We start from the raw sequence: 18,701 nt of genomic DNA, 5'->3' as shown, positions 1-18,701 counted from the left end.
TCACGTTAGGGTGCATTGATTGATCACGTGTGCTGTATCTATGGTTCGAAACGACAAGCAGCCGAAGGCCGCACGTAAAAAACTTACGGGGCATTATGTGACTGCTTCAGTTTCTCCTTTTGCGGTGTATCCAGCGTTGTAACGGACCAAGTTGGTCAATGAGAGTGCCAGCGTCATCACATACTGCGGTGCACTTAAAATCATTTCTCGATGACAATAACTGAATTCAAGTCCTGGTAAAATTAAATGTATGTCTGACAATGAGCACAAGCGGCCGCGACCCTCCGCGCCACTTAGTCTATGCCCCATCTACGATCAAGCACGTACGGCGACGATCCAGGAGACAGTGAGAGGCACTAGTTCTCGGCGCACCCAGGCAGCGACGAGCACGAGCCGCCGCGGCCCTCCACGCCCTCCGCTACGCTATGTACATGTCCCACCAACGATCCGACATGTATGATGACGACCAGGATACAGAGAGAGGCATTCGTTACCCGGGCAGCCAGGCACAGCGCGCGCAGGAGCCAATCGGAGAGTAGCGGTAAAGTGCCATCTAGGATATCCTCACGAAACTGCAGTTTCTATGTGCGTCAATATGACAGCACCATGTATTATAGTGTTCGGGAGATACTTTCGGTTACGCCAGACGCTGGACAATGTAAGAGTAAGAGAAGCTTCGGTCATAAAACTACAACGAGTTTTCAGTGGGAAATTCTTAGGTGCAGGCCAAGCCACATGCGCATAACCTAAAACCATTAGAAATAGCACAAACAAGCAAAAAAAAAAGGTCTAAGGTTATATAATGGGACTTCTTTAAAAAGATGAAAAATATGTAGGCATACCAAACACTTTGAAACACTAGTTTCGTGAACGTATGATCTAAGCAATAGTGTGTGCTAAAAACTGCAGGCTCCTGTGTCTTTGCAGCGTTGCGCGTGCTGATGGCGCATGCGCAAGCATGGCATTCAAGTCTTGCTCGATACATCTCCCAAGCGGCATAGATTCCAAAGAGAACAATTTAAGTCACTTGATTAAAGTTACCATTGTCGCGCAACAAATCCGGTGGTCGGGTCGTCCGCAGGGATCTACATAACTGAGGAACTACGACTTGCTGAGGAACAAAAACTTGTTGTTGCCGGTCGAGAAACCGGCGAGGACTTGCCGATTCTGATTACACAGAACCCCGAACAGTGAAGTTCGACCATGGAGTAGTCAAGTACCACATCAGTGTATTATTGGAGCAGCCAAGTACAACGACAGTATACTACAGAAAATCACGAGGTTGACCGTATTCACTGTGGTTTGGTTTTGCGCTGCCTAGCGTAAACTACGCTCTTTTTAGGGGCGAAGCTCCTTAGGGCGTGGGCTGTGCGTCCCCTGTAGCCTGTATGTAGACACCTCTAGTTTAGTTCTTGCAGTGTTCACTAGATGGCGGTACCGTCCCCTGTATGTAGCCACCTCTAGTTTAGTTCTTGCAGTGTTCACTAGATGGCGGTACCGTCTCCTGTATGTAGCCACCTCTCGTTTAGTTCTTGTAGTGTTTACTAGATGGTGGTACTTGTAGCTGATGATGAAAAGATGCAAGATGTTATAAACTAGAAAGCGGTACTTGTAGTTGATGAAAGACGCGAGATCTTATAAAATAGGAATGATGTCACATATGGCGCGTGTCATTGGTTGAAGGCAATCGTTCGATTTAGTGCGGCGACGTACGCTAGGGGGAGCGTTGTAATAAAATCCGTTCGCTGTTGGCGCGCGCTCGGAGTCGCCGGATGGATAAGGCTGCACAGCGGAGAGAGCGCAAGGCGGCAGCAGCGTGCGCTCGCAGACAGAATCCCGATGTGCGAGCGCGCGAGGCAAGGGACATCGCAAGCCATCCATCGTCTAAGAACAAATAAAAGTTGATTTGTGTATATACACACACAGCGTTTCTCACGTCTTTACATGATGATCGACTGGGCGAATTACACGGAAGATTCACAGTTTACCGATGAATCCCTCCGGAGCTTCGCCCATTCATCATCATTCACCCCGTGAATATGCCGTAATTTTTTTTCTCATAATATTTGCTGGAAAGTAGTGAGGTTTGCCAAGTGTCATTGGTAGATACCCGCCGGGCTAGTTCTATAGAGCTTTACGGTGCTTTAGTGGGCTGGATGTGAATAGCCCGGTGTGTCCAATTTTTAGCACGTTCCAATGAGAAGCTGCTGGGGACCAACCTTTCGGGGTTGTTATTCGCACCTACTTCTTAGTGGGGTAGAGGTGAATAGTAGAGCTCGCCCAGTTTCTATGTCAGACACCTAGTAGGAGCTGTGCTACGCTATGCAGGGATTAATCTCGACATTAAATGACTGCCCAGTTAAATGTACTACTTCTGCTGAAGAAGGGTTTAAAAGATACGAAAGCCCTATTTCACATCCCTATTTAGAAACGACTGCCACGATGCCGACGTCCAGATGGCAGTGTAGCTATCATAGTTGATGAGTTTTTATACAGCTGGGCCTATGGCCTTTGAACGCCACGCGGGGATGCGTCGTTTGGTTGAATGCTCCAACGCGACAGCGTTAAACAGATCGTTTCGCTGAAATTCTGGTGTCGGTGCCAGTGTCGTTGGTTGTGATCGTAAAATAATCATCTTGTGCATGACCGTAAAGTCGAGAAAGATGCAAATATGTATAAAAACTTCTGAGTCATAATGGGGATCAATCCCGGGTCATTTAGGTGGCAAGAGAGTATTCTACCACACAGCCAGCGTCTGCTGGATAATGTGAAAACAACTTCTTGTTCTTAGCTATTCAGTGAAAGTAACCCATGTTTTACAAACGCATGTGTCCTGTTTACGTGCTTCACAATACAACATTTATTGTTGGTGTGATGATGCGTGGTACAAGCGTGCATCGCCATCGAAGGTCAAAATATGTATTACCATGATGACTTCATGCTTTAAAGCCAGTCACCCGCCAAAGACCCGCGTTGCCGCGCCATTGCTCTTCCAGGTACTGGGTACATAGCAAGTTCGAAAAAATTTGATGCACCAAGCGTTTCAGTACGCACTAGAGACCGGATATCGCTTTGGTGTTCAACTCTTAAAAGTGATGCTTAACGGTCTCCCAATTTTTCAGCTCAGCTATGTAATTCTTGTATATATTACACTCAGGGATCACTTCAACGAGAACCAATTCTCTAGCCTCGTCTACTGCAGGGGCACCTGAACAAAGAGACGATCGACAAGTGTGCACAACACAGACACAAGAAGAGGAAAACGTTAGGAATTTATGGAAATCAGAAGTTTTTATTTCGGTAGGTCCTCAATGAATTTCATTGTATTTGTACACGTACAAAATTAAAGAGCATGTACGTAAATTAACTAGAATACTGCTAAATCACATATCTACATAAAATTACTACATTTCTTTCTTTCAAAAGCACTGCTGTTTTTTATCAACTTGCGCATGACCTATGCTTACACTAAAATTCAAGTGTTGCATTCCTTTCTAGCCACCGGCATTATTCACCACTACCTTGTAGTGGGTCAGCGCTATGGGACAAGAAGCAAGTCAGGAGCACGCAAGCAATACACGAGACGGGGCACGATACAGGGCACGAGACGAGAAGAAGAACAAGAACGACGTGGTTTGTTCGGTTTGTTCGCACTGATCGGTTTGTTCGCAGCTCCACGGGACCTGTTTCGCGTGGAACTTGTTCTTCCTGGCTACCAGGATTCGACGCCCGCATCTGGAACCACGACCGTTCCTGCAGTAGCTGGTGCCGCGCTCAACCTACTGGGGTGTTCTTGGCTGAGGATTGAGTGGTTTTAAATTTCTGTCTTAGAGTCCGACTCTAGTTTGTTCTGAGTCTAACCATATCTCTAGTGCTCATGTCGACTACTTCTCCTGGCCAGGCGCGATCCGCCTGGTCAGCGTCCTTGCCGTCTAATGAATTACCACTAGACTCCTTTTTCCGCAGTGGTATCGACAGCATTCCCGTAGCACTGGTACCTACAAATGGAGGCTTCATCAGACTTTCAAACCCTCAGGTGGTTCAAAAGGAACTCAAGACAACTTCAAATCATTTCCAGACCATCACAGATGTGCGCCCATTTGGGCGAGGAGGTATCGTGTGTAGGTCGCCTGATCAGACCTGCGTGCAGGATCTTCTCAAATGCACCTCCTTTGCTGCTACCCCGGTGAGTGCTTTCATTCCGCCTCACCTTGCATGTACCAAAGGCCTTGTACGGGGAGTCGACTCCAAGCTGAGTCCAGCTGAGACCCTAGACAGGCTCTCTGGAGCAGGCGTAATTTCAATTTACCGGTGTAATCGCCTAGTCGACAACCAGAGGGTACCAACCGAATCTGTTATCGCGACATTTGTGGGCACAAAATGCCCATCAGAAATAAAATTATGGCCACTGATCTTCCGAGTAGAACCCCTCGCTTCTCGTCCGATTCAGTGCAAGAACTGCTGGAGATTCGGCCACAGTGCGGGAGGATGTAAATCTAACGTTCGTTGTCGCACCTGTGGAGAGAGTCATCCTTCAAGCAATTGTACTGCAACAGTGGAAAAGTGTTGTCTCTGTGGGGGCAGTCACTGCGCCGACAACTCTGACTGTTCCGCTCGTTCCCGGGAGGTTCAAATCCTGGAAGTTATTGACCGCCGCCGCTGTTCACGAAGGGAAGCCATTGACATAGTTAGAGACAGGGCTTTTGGATACTCTGGTATAACAGCGCGCTGCACTTCCAGTATGGACTCAACCCTATCGCAGGCTATTGAAACTGCTGTGGAAAAGGCAGTGAGTAAGGCAATGGATAAACTAATATCTAACCTTTCCGACTGTTTAGTGCAAATTCTTTCAAGCCAGATTGGACAAACAGTACAGACTGGTACAGAACCTGCAGTATTACACATTACTAGTGACGCCACACAGCTACGCAATGTAGTGATGGACGAACTTTCTGCATCTGCAGGCAAGGCTAAGCAGCCAGGAACACAGGTGCACTTGGACCGACATTCGCCTCGGCCGAGTACAAGTACTGATACAGATATGGAACTCGATATAAGAACTAATAAACGTACCAGATCCCCTATCTTCAGCGATCTCAAGTCCAAATCTAAACGGAATGAATCAGCTATTTCGCGTGAAGATGCTAACAAGGGTGCGACATGCGCCTCTGCGGTGCGCTCAACACCATAGGTCAGTTGAGGGTACTGCAGTGGAACTGCCGTTCTATATTCTCAGCCTCAACCGACTTACATTACTTTTGCAATAATTTTAATCTTGATATTATAATTCTCCAAGAAACTTGGCTTACACCAGATAAAAATTTCCATCTTGCAGGTTTTCGTTCTTTTCGATTAGATCGCCCATCACGTGGTGGTGGTTTAATGATCCTTGTATCAAGTAAATTATGCCATAAAGCGAAAATTTCTTTCAGAATGTTAGACTTCGATTGCGAATTATTAGCATTAGACTTGTGTCTCCCCGGATACCACCCTTTTTCAATCGTAAATTGCTACTTCCCCTCCGGTGTGCAAAGCACGCGTTATCTTGACAGCGTTTTGGTAGCATGTAGAAAGGAAATTGTACTCACAGGAGACTTTAATTCACACCATTTGTCTTGGGGTATAAGGACAGATTCTTGTGGTAGGCGACTGTGGGAATGGACTATTGATCACAACCTCTCCTGTCTGAATAAAGGTCATGTAACATTTGTCCGAGGACAAACTAGCTCAGTATTGGATTTAACGTTTTGCTCCAATGCAATCAAGATTTTGTCATGGGCTGTTCTGGATTCGGCAACTAACAGTGACCATCTTCCTGTAGTTTTTGACATTACTTGTCCAACAATAACTTTAGATCAGCCAAAACGCACATACATCAACCAAAGCAAATTTCAAGCCTGCCTCCGTTCTGCCATTTCCAAGCTTGGAAATGCCAGTACTAAGGAGATTGCATCTACGATAGGTTCAATGCTGGAGGGATCTAGAAAAAATTCTGAATTTTCTATTCCATCCAATAAACGATCCTCCTCTCGTTGGTGGAACGATGAGTGTACGCGCGATTATAGAAGACGAAAAGCCGCTTGGAAAAAACTTCTTTTTAATCAGAGCCCAACAAACTGGAAAGACTATCAATTCCTTGCTGGCGTATTTAAGCGTACAGTGAACCGCGCGAAAGAAGAATACGAGAGTAGACATTTTGATTATCTTTCTAAATCAAAGAATAAGCGTGCTTTGTTCGCTTATCTTCGGACAAGAAAAGTACTACCAGCACCTTTAACGTTGCAGTCATGTGTCTTGACGCCGGTAGAAATGAACACTTCTCTAGAAGACATAGCGCAAGGTTTAGAACGCCGCTTCACTGCGAATTTTTCGGCTATTCAGTCCGTTCTGGTAAACTTGCATGAATTTCCAGAAGTTTCTTTAGCTGAATTGAATCAGACAGTATTATGCTTACCGAGGACGGCTCCCGGACCAGATGGGATTACGAACTCTATGTTGAAATGTTTACTCCAGGAATCGCCTAATCTTTTGCTAGAACTAGTGAATTACTCTTTGGGGAATGCATGGATACCTCCAGAATGGAAACTTGCCAAAATTGTATTGTTGCTAAAAAATGAAAATGATGCATACACGTTGGATAACATAAGGCCGATCGCACTGACATCAAACTTAGTGAAATTGGTTGAGAGAATCATCAATATACGAATTAATGAACTTATTACCATGAGGTCTATTCTAAGTCCCTGTCAAATTGGGTTCAGGGCTGGTTGTTCAATTTGGGATGCCCACGTTGACTTAGAAAGTAGGCTTCAATTAGCTCGGCTACATAAAAAATATGCTGCTTTAGTTACCTTAGACATCGCTAAAGCATATGATACCGTGGAGCACTGTATTTTGATAGATCGATTAGAATACCTTGATTTTCCATCATACATAGTAGCGTGGGTTCACAATTTTCTCGCAGACAGGAAATTTTATTGTTTTAAAGATGGGTTTTCATCATCTACTCATACCCAAACGAGGGGAGTACCGCAAGGCTCGGTGCTTTCCCCGGTGCTATTTAATTTACTAATGAGCACCATCCCACGTAAACAGGATATAACAACTTATGTTTATGCAGACGATATCGCATTTTTTGCAATGGCAGATAACATTCAGACCTTATATGAACGGCTGCAGACTTACCTTAATATATTGGAGAGCTGGCTCGATGGCAACAGCTTTTTACTTAATCCAAGTAAATGTGCCCTCCTTGTTTTCCCGCTGCAATACCCTGTGAACATCTCTCTGTCTTACCATCATGAGGATATACCACAGGTGGAATCTGTTAAATACCTTGGAGTAATTTATCACACATCGCTCAACTGGCGATCTCATATCGAATATATCGCCGGAAAAGGTGTGCGGGCCATTGGCATATTACGTAGGCTAAGTAACTACCGCATAGGTATGAGAAGAGACACATTATTAATGATATATCGCATGTATGTTCGTCCCATTTTGGAATTTGGTTGTGTGCTTTTCTCTGGAGTTCCAGCTTACAAGTTGCGGCCTCTAATTCTTCTGGAAAGAGAAGCTTTACGCTTATGCCTTGGCCTTCCCAAAACAGTCGCCAACAATGTGTTATATCTCGAATCGAGGGTCCCTCCGCTTTCTTGTCGAATTCGCCTTCTGACTGTTCAGACATTCTTAAGAATTTATGAATCACCATTACGACATTCAGAAACAGCCTTTATTTCCACCCCGGAATCATTTTTTGCTGCCAGATGGCCGCGATTTCACACGCCACAAATTATATTTGTGCAAAATTTACTGGAGCCTCTAAACGTACGTATATGCGACATCATGCCGAGTCGTTATAATTCAGCCCCGGTAGAAATTCAATTCGACGACATTTTTCCTAATAATGCCAAATTACTTCCCCATAATATTTTGGATGGTTTACTCCAAGATCACCTGCGCCGTATTACAACGAACGTTATTATTGCTACAGACGCATCGCAATACGACGAAAAGTCAGGGGTTGGTATTTTCAGCCCTATTTTAAATTGGATTTATTCCCTTCGACTACCCGATTTCATACCCGTTTTTGTGGCTGAGTTTCTGGCAGTAGTGCTCGCCTTACGCAAGTTAGATACAGCAATTACATCAGCTGTCATAATAACAGATTCCCTATCTCTTTGTGCGGCACTTTCTGTTGGTGCTGATAATCACGTAACAAAGGCGTTCCGTGCATTAGTACCTGCGCATTTAAGAAAAGTGCGATTAGTTTGGGTGCCTGGACATAAAGGTTTGTTTCTTAATGAAATAGCCGATTCCTTAGCTAAGTCGTCAATCAGCGAACCAATTCTACCGCTCTGTCCATCATCCGCTTATGTGACTGCTGCTCGATTCCGCAGACGTACGCTTATGCAAGTCTTTAAAGGTTCAGCACTAACAAACTCTACAGAATATCGCCATTTATTATATCCCTGGCGAAGAGACTTTTGCCGCACTCGAAAACAAGAAGTAGCTATCACAAGGCTGCGCTGCCGGGTACCAAATCTAAATTTCTATAAACACAGGTCTGCTCAGGCACCTTCGCCACTGTGTGCATTCTGTGATGAACTGGAAACAATAGACCATTTCTTTTTGACCTGCAGGCGGTTTAACACATTACGAAAAACCCTATTAGAAATACCTTTGCGTGGCATTGGTATGGACTTATCTCTGCCTGTCATTTTGTCTTTTGGATTTTCCATTTCTGGTTTCTGTAATGGCACAGTATGCGCGGCCGTCCGGGACTATATTGATGAAACTAATAGGTTGACTAATTAACCAGTTTCATTATCTTAACATGTTCACCTAATTATATACGTATAAAATCAGACTATTGCTCTATTCTAAGAATAAATTTGTTTATGTAAATATTTCTATGCATTACATTAAGCACCACACTTGCCTATAGGCTATCGGTAATCTTTCTGTTATACCTCCATCATTCTAAATCTGAACAGTAAATTTTAAAGCCACTCGATTCTTGGCCAATCCCCCACAGTGGGTATGCGCCACTAACGATAGGAGAACAACAACAACAACAACAGCAAGCAATGTCCGCCTCATCATCGCGCTTCAACAAGGTAAAATAGGTCATGAATTTGCGTTTGAATTTTCTAGAGCAAGGCTTGCCGTATACACATTAGCAGTACTATCACGTCAATGGAAGAGGCTTCTAGTTTCCACGTAGGTTGAGCAGCGCAGATCCATAAACTACGCAAGCCTGACGAGGCTAAGATAAGGCCGACGCTCTACGGTCCCGAAAGCAATACCCCTCTGTTTGTTTACCACCATGCTCCGTGTATATAATTTCAGGTACATTTATTTCTTTACAATTCCAGGAAGAGGCACTCTTTTTTATTGTAATAAGTAGTATAACTGGTCGATACGCGCCGTGAAGTAAAGTTTACAGAGAATTGTGCTTGCCTGAGCTCACTGTTGGCACATTGCAAGGGGGCTCCAACCAGCTACTTCGACGAGAACACAAAGACACACCAGTGGAGTGTCATCTGTCTGTCCCCGTCCAAATAGTTGGCTGGAGCACCCTCGGTATATAATAAACTTTACGTCTTGCACATTGCTTCATTGCCCGGCATTGCGTGCATGTTATAACAAAAAAACTTCGTCGCCCGCTTTTTGTAGCCTCAGCAAAAACATATTCAAAGCTTTCTTTCTACTTTGCAACTTTCCCAAGCAAAGGCTGTTTATATGCAAGGACACCATTTTTTTAAAACGTATCTCTACACTTTAGAAAGACGACGGTGGTAAAGCCGACCCAGCGAAAAAGGGCCCATCTTCGACAGTGAAGAAAACTGCTTCGTCATCCTCGGTCACTGCGGCCGCGCCCGTGCGCCTGTGTAAGCTGGTACGCCGACCAGACTTTGACGGCTACGGTTTCGGCATACTTGTCGACGAGAAGAGTAAGCTGGCCACCGTGACCACCATGGAAAAGGGAGGACCCGCCGAGGCTGGAGGACTCCGCGCGAAAGACTGCATTGTACAGGTGAACACACCCTGAACTGCAGAAAATAAGGGATCGGTGATGTAACGTAATTATATAATCCCAGAGGTTTATCAGTGAAGATTGACATAATCATTGGAGGTGACCGTAATCCTCGACTTAGGCTTCCAGGCACTCACACGCCGCCGTTCCTGTATCCTGGTATACTCCTGGGTTTCGTTCAATGATAATTGGAAGGAGCAGCGATTCAATTCCTTTTGACTCGGAACCGCAATAAACATGGGCCGAGCAAATATTACGGCGTAATAGCCTAGGGACGTGAAGTTCCTTGCGGAGCAGTCGTAGTGTATCACCGAGGGGAGTTCTACGTAAATTCAAAAACAAGTACCAAGATGAAACTAAGAAAACACAAGGAAGTGTTGATAAACGCGGCATATGACAGATGTGATAGAGGAGCGCAATTTATTGCATGATAGGGTGTAATCAACCACCCACATCACTAATGCAAGTTAAATGAATGACGATAAGTTTAGATAGGAAATGTCGAGATGAACACACCGTTTCCTATCGGGTGAAATTGAAAATTGAGGTTTTGTGGGTACATATTAGTGGAGCCTTGATGTTACATGCTACAATGCACACAGATAATTAGCAGTTTTTCAAAGGGCGTAAGTGGATTACTATGTACACGGCTAAGAGTTACAGTAGGGTTGGGAGGGCAGCGAGTGAGAGTCCTGGCCAACTTACAACCATTGGCTCATCAGTTGACCCCATTTGACTAAACGAGTGTATCAGAGCAGTGCATGAGATAAGTAGTGACATTACCGTATAGTGTGCACCTTGCCTACCACTTCTATCACCACTCGAGTGGTGCGAGCACACGATTTGTGGCTAAGTTCACATGGGTCCTTCAAACAAACCACATAGAGTGACTTTCACCTACTTCGCGCTAGTCAGCCTTCGGTTTTTTGCTGGAGTGCTTGAAACAGTCAGTGAGACAGACAGCACTCACACATTAGAAACGACACTTGTTTGTACAATCCACAAGTAGGTGGTGCAGGGTTTGAGGGTGAGTGGAAGAGAGGAGCGTAAGTTAGAAGCTAGCTTGCCGAAGACTTGAGTACTCAAAACACCATGACGAGACCCATGCCAGTATCAACTCTTTCAGCAACAACAACAACGACAACGACAACAACGACAACAACGACAACCACAACAACAACAACAACAACAACAACAACAACAACAGCGGATGCCTGGTGGCCATGCAGTAGTGGCACATCAAGCCCATTTTCCCCTTCCCCCTTCCCTGAAATTTTCTTTAGTCATGGCATACAGAGCGATATAATTTACCATTACAAAAAGGTGACCCTCCTTCCCCCTCCCCCCGCGGCAAAAAACTTCTGCCTATGCTGGGGCTATTGGAATCAAGCCGAGTGCCTCCCACATCGGAGGCTGACCCTCTAGCCTCTCGAGCAGCGCGGCAACTTGAGCAGCACATAGTCACATCTTGTTGGCGTCGTTCGCTACAGTAATTTAGTGGGTGCACCTCACCACTGCCACTGCCGGTATCACAAGTTTGTGCAAATTAGCTTTCTCCACTGGGGCTCATCCAGGTGAACGGGGAGAGCGTGATCGGCTACAGCCAACGGGACGTGGTGGACCGCATTAGGTCGTCAACTAAGGAGGTGCGTCTCCTGGTGACGAACAAGGAAACCGTGGCCACGTACAAAGAGCGTGGCATGAGTTTCTCTAGCGACGCGCCGCGTCATTTTCCGGCCAAGCTCCGCCACGTCGATACCGCTCAAGGGCAAGACGACCAAGGAGAAAAGCTCCAAGGTAATTTTTACGAAACCCTTCCGCTGAGTCCTCGGAGCCAGACGTGAGCGCTGATGGATATGTGCGAGAAGCATTAAAGGGACACTAAAGTCAATTATTAAGTCGACATTGATTGTTAAAATGGCGGTCCAGAAACCCCGTAGTGTTACTTTTGTGCCAAGGAAAAGCTTATTTTGAAATAAAATCACGTTTTAGTAGTTCACAACGAGTTACAGCACTTCAAGTTACGCGCCTCAAGAAGCGATTGATTGATTAATTTGTGCGGTTTAACGTCTCGAAACCACAATTCGATTATGAGAGACGTCGTAGTGGAGGGCTCCGGAAATTTTGACCACCGGGCGTTCTTTAACGTGCGCCCAAATCCGAGTACATGGGCCTACAACATTTCTGCCTCCCTCGGAAATGCAGCCGCCACAGCCGGGATTTCATCCCGCGACCTGCGGGTCAGCAGCCGAGTACCTTAGCCACTAGACCACCGTGGCAGGGCCGCCTCAAGAAGCAGACCGGCTGGTCCGTCTCACGTCATTGTTGCCGTGCACAACGTTGTCCGGCTTTACTGCGCTAGTAGCGGCAGACCGAAAGCATCGGGAACGACAGCAGCAAAAACGGCCATTGATCGATTTCTCTCCGTTGGCTCTGACATTGCAGACGCTTTTGTTACACTGCGCTCCGATAGATGGCATCACCTGTCCCGTGTAACCACGCGAAACTCGAATTTTCGAGCCACTCACGCAATTCCTCATATTCACTTTCGGCGCTTCTTTTTTTCCACGAATCAAGCAGAAACAAACAAGCAGCATTTTATTGCGTCTCTTGATGCACGGAAAGTTCTTTATTTAGTGCAGTTAGATCAATTACTAGTGATTGATTGTAGCTGGTCTGTCTGATGTCATCGGGATCATGTTGATAATTTCCTTCTGCGGCGCTTGTGTTCTTGTGCATTTGCCTTAATTTCTTGGTAAGTAGGACGCTGTTGTTGATATTATTGTCGTTTTAGGTGTTGCCATACATTGAGCTTTCACTCTGACGTGAGTTTTTATTAGAATTTATAGTCCCTGCAATGAAATTAACGAAAATAAGAATATGTGTTAAAAAATGCTCACAGTCCATTTTGTGTTGGTGAAGAGTTTCACGTGTTGAAGCGCAAGGACCAATTATGACGCGGTGCCGCAATACCATGTTTTGATGCCATAATGATCAAACGTGCTCAGGTGTCAATGTGTTGTGCTTGTAAAGATACATAGAACATGCTCTGCAAAGTGTGCAACTTTGTAGTATTCACGCATTTAAACACGAAAACTTGTGCTAGGTTATGCGCGTACTTTCGTTCACAGCTTGTACAGTTGGCGTCGTAGGGGCATAGTGTGATCCGAGCACTTTGATCCGAACCAACATTACTCTTAACAGCCGGATTGGCTGCGAGCGGATTAGGTTAACAAGAGGTAAAGTGACGTCACGTTTCTAATTCTTTTATGTTGAAGATTGATCGCGTGTACAGTGTGCACTTCACGAGTGCTGTATATCTAAGCATGTTATGTCAATAAGTAATAGTTGGTTATGAACACAATAGGCGTAAAGATGGACGCTATTGTAGTCTGAAATATGTCGGTGGCAAAACATCGGACGCAGTTTATTGATTACTGTGGTTACGCGTTACTTGGGAAACGCTTCTGTCACAGCAGCACCGTTGTGAGGCATGATACAAATTAAAATCGTAGTGGGAGTTGAAACTCTATTTTGAAAGGCTAAAAAAAGAGCTAAATGTTGGCATAATAAAGGACGTGCGCAGGTGCTTAGCTTCATGCTCTTTGTGTACTCTCTCATCACTGCTGTAGGACCTAAGCTATTTTTCCTCTTGATATTTTGTGGATGCTTAGATGGGCAACTGTTTTGCAAATTGCAAAACAACTTCGACGAGTATGTGCTTGATGTGCACTAGTGTTTAGGTGTGTGCAGTGATCGGTTAATATGGCCATTGGGCCCCTTCGTTTATTCTGCACTTACAGTCGCCAAATACCCCGAGGCGCCACGTGAGCTTGCACTCGTTGTGTGAACGTGCCATGTAGCGTAATTTGAAATTTTGGGAGCCGTACTATGTTCTGGGTATCGTCGTCGTTTTGTGTATTATATCGTGGCTTTGAGACGTTAAACGCCAGAAACTGCTGCTGCTACTACTACTACATATTACTAGTACTACTAAAAATAAAAATATAAGAGCAATAGTAATAATAGTGTTTTATATTATTATTATTATTATTATTATTATTATTATTATTATTATTCAGTGTAACTTAACCAAGGCTCATTTAATTTCGTAGGTAACGCCCAGAAAGTATGGTTGCGTGTGAAAATCTCACATCTGACTATGCACGCCGTTACAAATAAATGTACTGTAAATTGAAAGCGTTAAGAGTGTGCCAGCACAAAAAGGACAAACTCAATTCGTCTTGAAACTTTCGCAGCCCCCATTACCGATGCGCTCCAGGAGAGGCAGCCTTGTTATACCCATAGAGGAGCCATCTGGAAGCGACAGCAGTGATGAGTTCATCCTGTATGGCAAGGAGGCCAAAGCCACAAAGGTGCCTAGACCACCGGCGAAAAATGCTAAGCCTCTGGCTTCCCTGGGACCGGTGGCTACTATGTCTGAACCAGAGCAAAATCTGCTGCAAAAGCACAAGCAAGCTCGCACGGCGGCTGAACAGAACACCGACCAAGATGGTGGCAGTGCATCACAACCGAGCAACGCTAGACGCAGAAATATTGAAACGCCGGAGATCCCCCTGAACCAGCCATCCACAACCAGGGGCCGCCGTAGCGGTAACACTAGCAGGCATCAGGTCCGTTGGCTCTCGGTCAGGTCTCCCGAAAGCACTATTGGTTCACCGGCAATATCTAATTCACCGCAAGGAGACGACTACGAAGCTTATCTTGACGGATACATGGCAGGCGCCGCGGACCCCTTTGCATGGCCCTCGGAAAGCTACTTTTCGGTCGCCCCGACCGCTTTCTCAGCCTCGTACGGGGCACATCCAACCTTCCCGAGTCAGTACGAAGTCCCGCCCTACGACCCTTACAACGTTCTCGTGGCGTACCACCCACTAGACTTCTACTGGCCACAGATGGTGCCCTACCAAGGGGCCCTTATGCCGGTTATGTCGGGGCCGTTCTACGGGTACACCAGCACGTACGCACCGGGATACTCAAATTTTTTCGCGCTTCACCCGGGCTACGCTAGTTCCGAACCACTCCATGAGGCAAGCCATGAGTCCGATCGGCGAGAAAGGCAGCGGGTGGTTCGAGAACCACAACAGAGGCCGGGCTCTGCAGCATCTACGTCGTCGTTGCAGGCGTCGAGTACCAAGTCAACCAAGAGTGTTGCTTCTCGGCCTTCGGTGAAGTCTAAAGACAACGACAACAAGGCTGAAAGCTCAACGCTGGGCGAAAAACAGGGCGAGAAAAAAACTGACAAGAACACGGCCAAGAAGCCCTAGCGTTTACACACTCATGGATTCCACAATGCATGGGTTAAAACTTTTTACGTTTTGTTTTGTGGCTCGGAAAAATTCGTAGATGAGCGAATAATATAGAACGAATATAGAGTGCGTGATAGCAGCTGTGGATGTCGAATGACCTTTTTTTATGAACGGCAAATACGAGCAGTAAGGTTTTCCTTTTATGAAGAATATATCCCGTACCCACAGCGTCCCTGTGAGGTTAACGTTGCCACATGTGTGCAGGGTACCGTAAGTAGCGATGATGGTGTAGTGATTAGAGTCGTAGAGTTTCCTAATATACTCTTGAGGAAACTCTGGCACTAGTGTTTAGGGGAGCTGCAATGCATGGCGCTTCAGCGAGCATGGGAATGTTAGGTAGCACACACATTTGTCTAATTTTGGTACTTCTGGCCTGCTTCTGGCTCCGTGTGTGTTCGTGTGGCTTGGAGCTGTTTTTTTTTTTCAGGAAAACATAAATTAGCAAATGTTCACCGTTTGCACTTCACAACCTTATTCGTTTAGGCTTACCATTTCGAATCAGGTCACAAAGTTTAAAAGGGTTCGTTCTTTCCTCCAAAAAAAAAAAACCGTAACCACCAATACACGAAGCCGCAAGTACGATTCGCCACCCGCAAGTACCCATCCTTCCCATGGTCGCTGAATGATCGCAGCGGCAAAGTTCCCTTTAGTTAATTAAAAAAAACTTTATCGTTAGAGTATCAGCCTCAAGTGCAGGAGTCCCATGGTTGGTTTGCCGGTGCCGAGTAATTCACCGCTGGACTAAAAAAAGTTATGTGCGTGATGATGAAGTGGCATTCTATTTTTGTTGGGGAACGAAGCGTGTTGAGCTGTGTCTTATAGCATGATAAAATAGTTAAATAACAACCAGTAATCACACAATGGCAATTCTTTAACCAAGCGTCAAACAACACGGAATACGTAACGAGTAGGCCATTTAAAGCTTTCAACTCGTCACAAAGAGCTCACCGAAAATCTTTCATCGACCACCGCATGAATAAAGTGCACATAATTCCTTGAAATTGCATAGCGGGTACCTTGCTTCACCGAAAAATGACAAAAAATATATTAGGGGGTGCTTCCCGACATGAAAGCAATTATGATTTATGGCCTAGTGGGTACCTTGCAAGTGTTCTAACATTGGTAGCCCCAAGAGAGTTTACAACTTGTTCTATAAATGCTACTCTTCCAGGTTTCGCTGACTGTGCAGCACTATCCACACAGGCCTGGACTTTTTTTTTTGCTCCAGAGTAACTTATCAGTGGTACTAAATCAAAATTTGCTAAGCACTACAAGTTTGAACAGTTTTATTACTATTAATCAGCGATTCAAATAATTTTATTGAACTCATTTGCGTATCGTTGCGTAATTCACACGACGATAGTTATAGCGCGAGAACAAAACGACGACACAGAGACAAGAACGACACAAAGGACACTATCGTCATGCCATACCAACTAGCCAAAGACCGGGCGTGTTACTTTGCTTATGCTAGGCATTATCACCTGAGTTAAACAAAACGGTTTTCGTTAAATGACATTCCTACATAACGAGCGTATACTCGACAATAACGTAGCCCGTGTACTAAACACTTTTTTTAGCTATATTCACTACTGAGCCCTGCACACAGCTTCCTGAATGCTCTTACCTCACTCACCAGTGTCATATATGATGGTTAAAGCAAATGGTAATGATGAACAAAATGACACGCTTATGTTAGAGTCTTCCACTGACTTCTACTCGAAACTGCTAAACAATAATAAACACGTAACCAGTACGCTCTTATATGTTGTATCTTTAAGCAATCGCTGTCCTTTTGAGAGGTGCCTCAAGACTGGAAGGTAGGCAAGGTAATTGCAGTACCGAAAAAAAAAGGCTCATCACTTCACCAGCGTCTGTTCCAAACTTGTGGATCACATCATTTACTCTCAGGTGGTAAAGTTTCTAGCATCCTGTAATTTTTCAATCATAGTCAACATGCTTCTGAAAAGAAAATGCCTTGCGAGACTGAATTCGCCCTTTTCGTCCATGAAATATCCTGTTACATTGATCGAAATATACCCGTTGATTCCCTCTTGCTAGACTTTCAAACAGTGTTTGACAAGGTTCTCATAAACGGCTTTTCCCAAAACTTTCTAAGACTTTTCCAATTATATCTCCATTTTTTTGTTTACAATTGAATCTGTTATTTTTTTATCTAACCGTTAGCAAGTTGTATAAGCTAACCAACACTATTCTTCATCCCCTGTTTACTGCAGCGAGCCACAAGGCATGTCGCACTCAACTGATTTGGGACTGTTGATTTTTTCTAATATACATGAATGATTTACCTAACTGTTGTACTTCTAAAATCCTTTTGTTTGCTGATGACTGTGTAATTTATCGTCCTATACTTAACAACGCTAACATCCTCACCTCCCGCAGGTCACGGGATTGAATTCCGGCTGTGACAGCTGCATTGTCGATGGGGGCGAAAATTATGTAGGTCTGTGTGCTCAAGTTTGGGTGCACGTTAAAGAACCCCATGTGGTCGGAATTTATGGAGCCCTCCATTAAGGTGTCTCGTATAATCATATGGTTGTTTTGGGACGTTAAACCCTACATATCAATCAATCAATCATCCTCACCTCACAGTCTGACCTTTCTCCGTTAAAATCGTGGTGCAGCAAGATTATTATGTCTCTAAACGTGAAAAAAACATCCATTCTAAGTTTTCATAGTCGTCAATAATTATTTTAACTAAAAAATAGGTGCAGCTTCATCATAAAAATAGCTTGGTGTTAACTTAAGCATTATCTTTACTTTGTTTGTTCTGATCTCTAACGTCACAATCTCAGCTAATCGCGTACATCAATATCTGTGCCATAAACAGGAGCCTTTCTGCTCCTGTTTACAAAATTAGCATGCTTAACAATTGTTTGACCAAAACTTGATTATCTTTGCTATCTTTGAAACCCACGTCAAGCTAACCTCTCATCATCGCTGTAATCTATGCGAAATCGTGCCGCTACGTTAGTTCTTTCGGACTATTCTGATCAAATCAGTGTCACCAACCTTAACTCTTCATCTTAAAACCATTAAGCAGCGCCGGTAAACTGCAAGATATATGCCTCTTTCATAGATTCTATCACATTCTACGTCAACAGGCTCATATCGAGCCCCTTGCGCAGCTCTTCATCCCGTCATAACCACCGAAATCCAGTTTATACCCTGGTAGCCTGCACTTTCGCCCACATGAAATCATTTTCCGTTCAGACTGCAAGGGACTGGAATTGTCTTCTTGTTGACGTGGTGAAACACTTCGGCCATACATATTTCAAGGCATATATTGAAGTCATCATGCACTAGTTATG

General features: G+C 44.8%; 1 protein-coding gene across 1 annotated transcript; it reads left to right on the top strand.

Annotated features, from left to right (window-relative positions):
- The first annotated feature begins 260 nt into the window (after positions 1 to 260).
- Positions 261 to 13,889, top strand: LOC119182287 (Na(+)/H(+) exchange regulatory cofactor NHE-RF2-like). The gene is made up of 4 exons (XM_075887939.1): positions 261 to 323; positions 9,788 to 10,039; positions 11,614 to 11,836; positions 13,843 to 13,889. Exons 1-4 carry the CDS (start codon positions 261 to 263, stop codon positions 13,887 to 13,889), a joined length of 585 nt encoding a protein of 194 aa, XP_075744054.1.
- The last annotated feature ends 4,812 nt before the right edge of the window (positions 13,890 to 18,701 follow it).

This window comes from Rhipicephalus microplus, chromosome 3 (assembly GCF_043290135.1).
Source record: "Rhipicephalus microplus isolate Deutch F79 chromosome 3, USDA_Rmic, whole genome shotgun sequence".
NCBI lineage: Eukaryota > Metazoa > Arthropoda > Arachnida > Ixodida > Ixodidae > Rhipicephalus > Rhipicephalus microplus.
The sequence above is the reverse complement of the archived record's forward strand: the minus strand, read 5'-3'. Positions and strand labels throughout refer to the sequence as shown.

Bases quoted from the DNA above. Each gene is read 5' to 3' on its own strand.
- LOC119182287 (XM_075887939.1), top strand. From the start codon at position 261: ATGAGCACAAGCGGCCGCGACCCTCCGCGCCACTTAGTCTATGCCCCA. The intron at 324-9,787 runs GTACGGCGACGA...TCTACACTTTAG, and splicing joins CCCCATCTACGATCAAGCAC to AAAGACGACGGTGGTAAAGC. The intron at 10,040-11,613 runs GTGAACACACCC...GGGCTCATCCAG, and splicing joins CGAAAGACTGCATTGTACAG to GTGAACGGGGAGAGCGTGAT.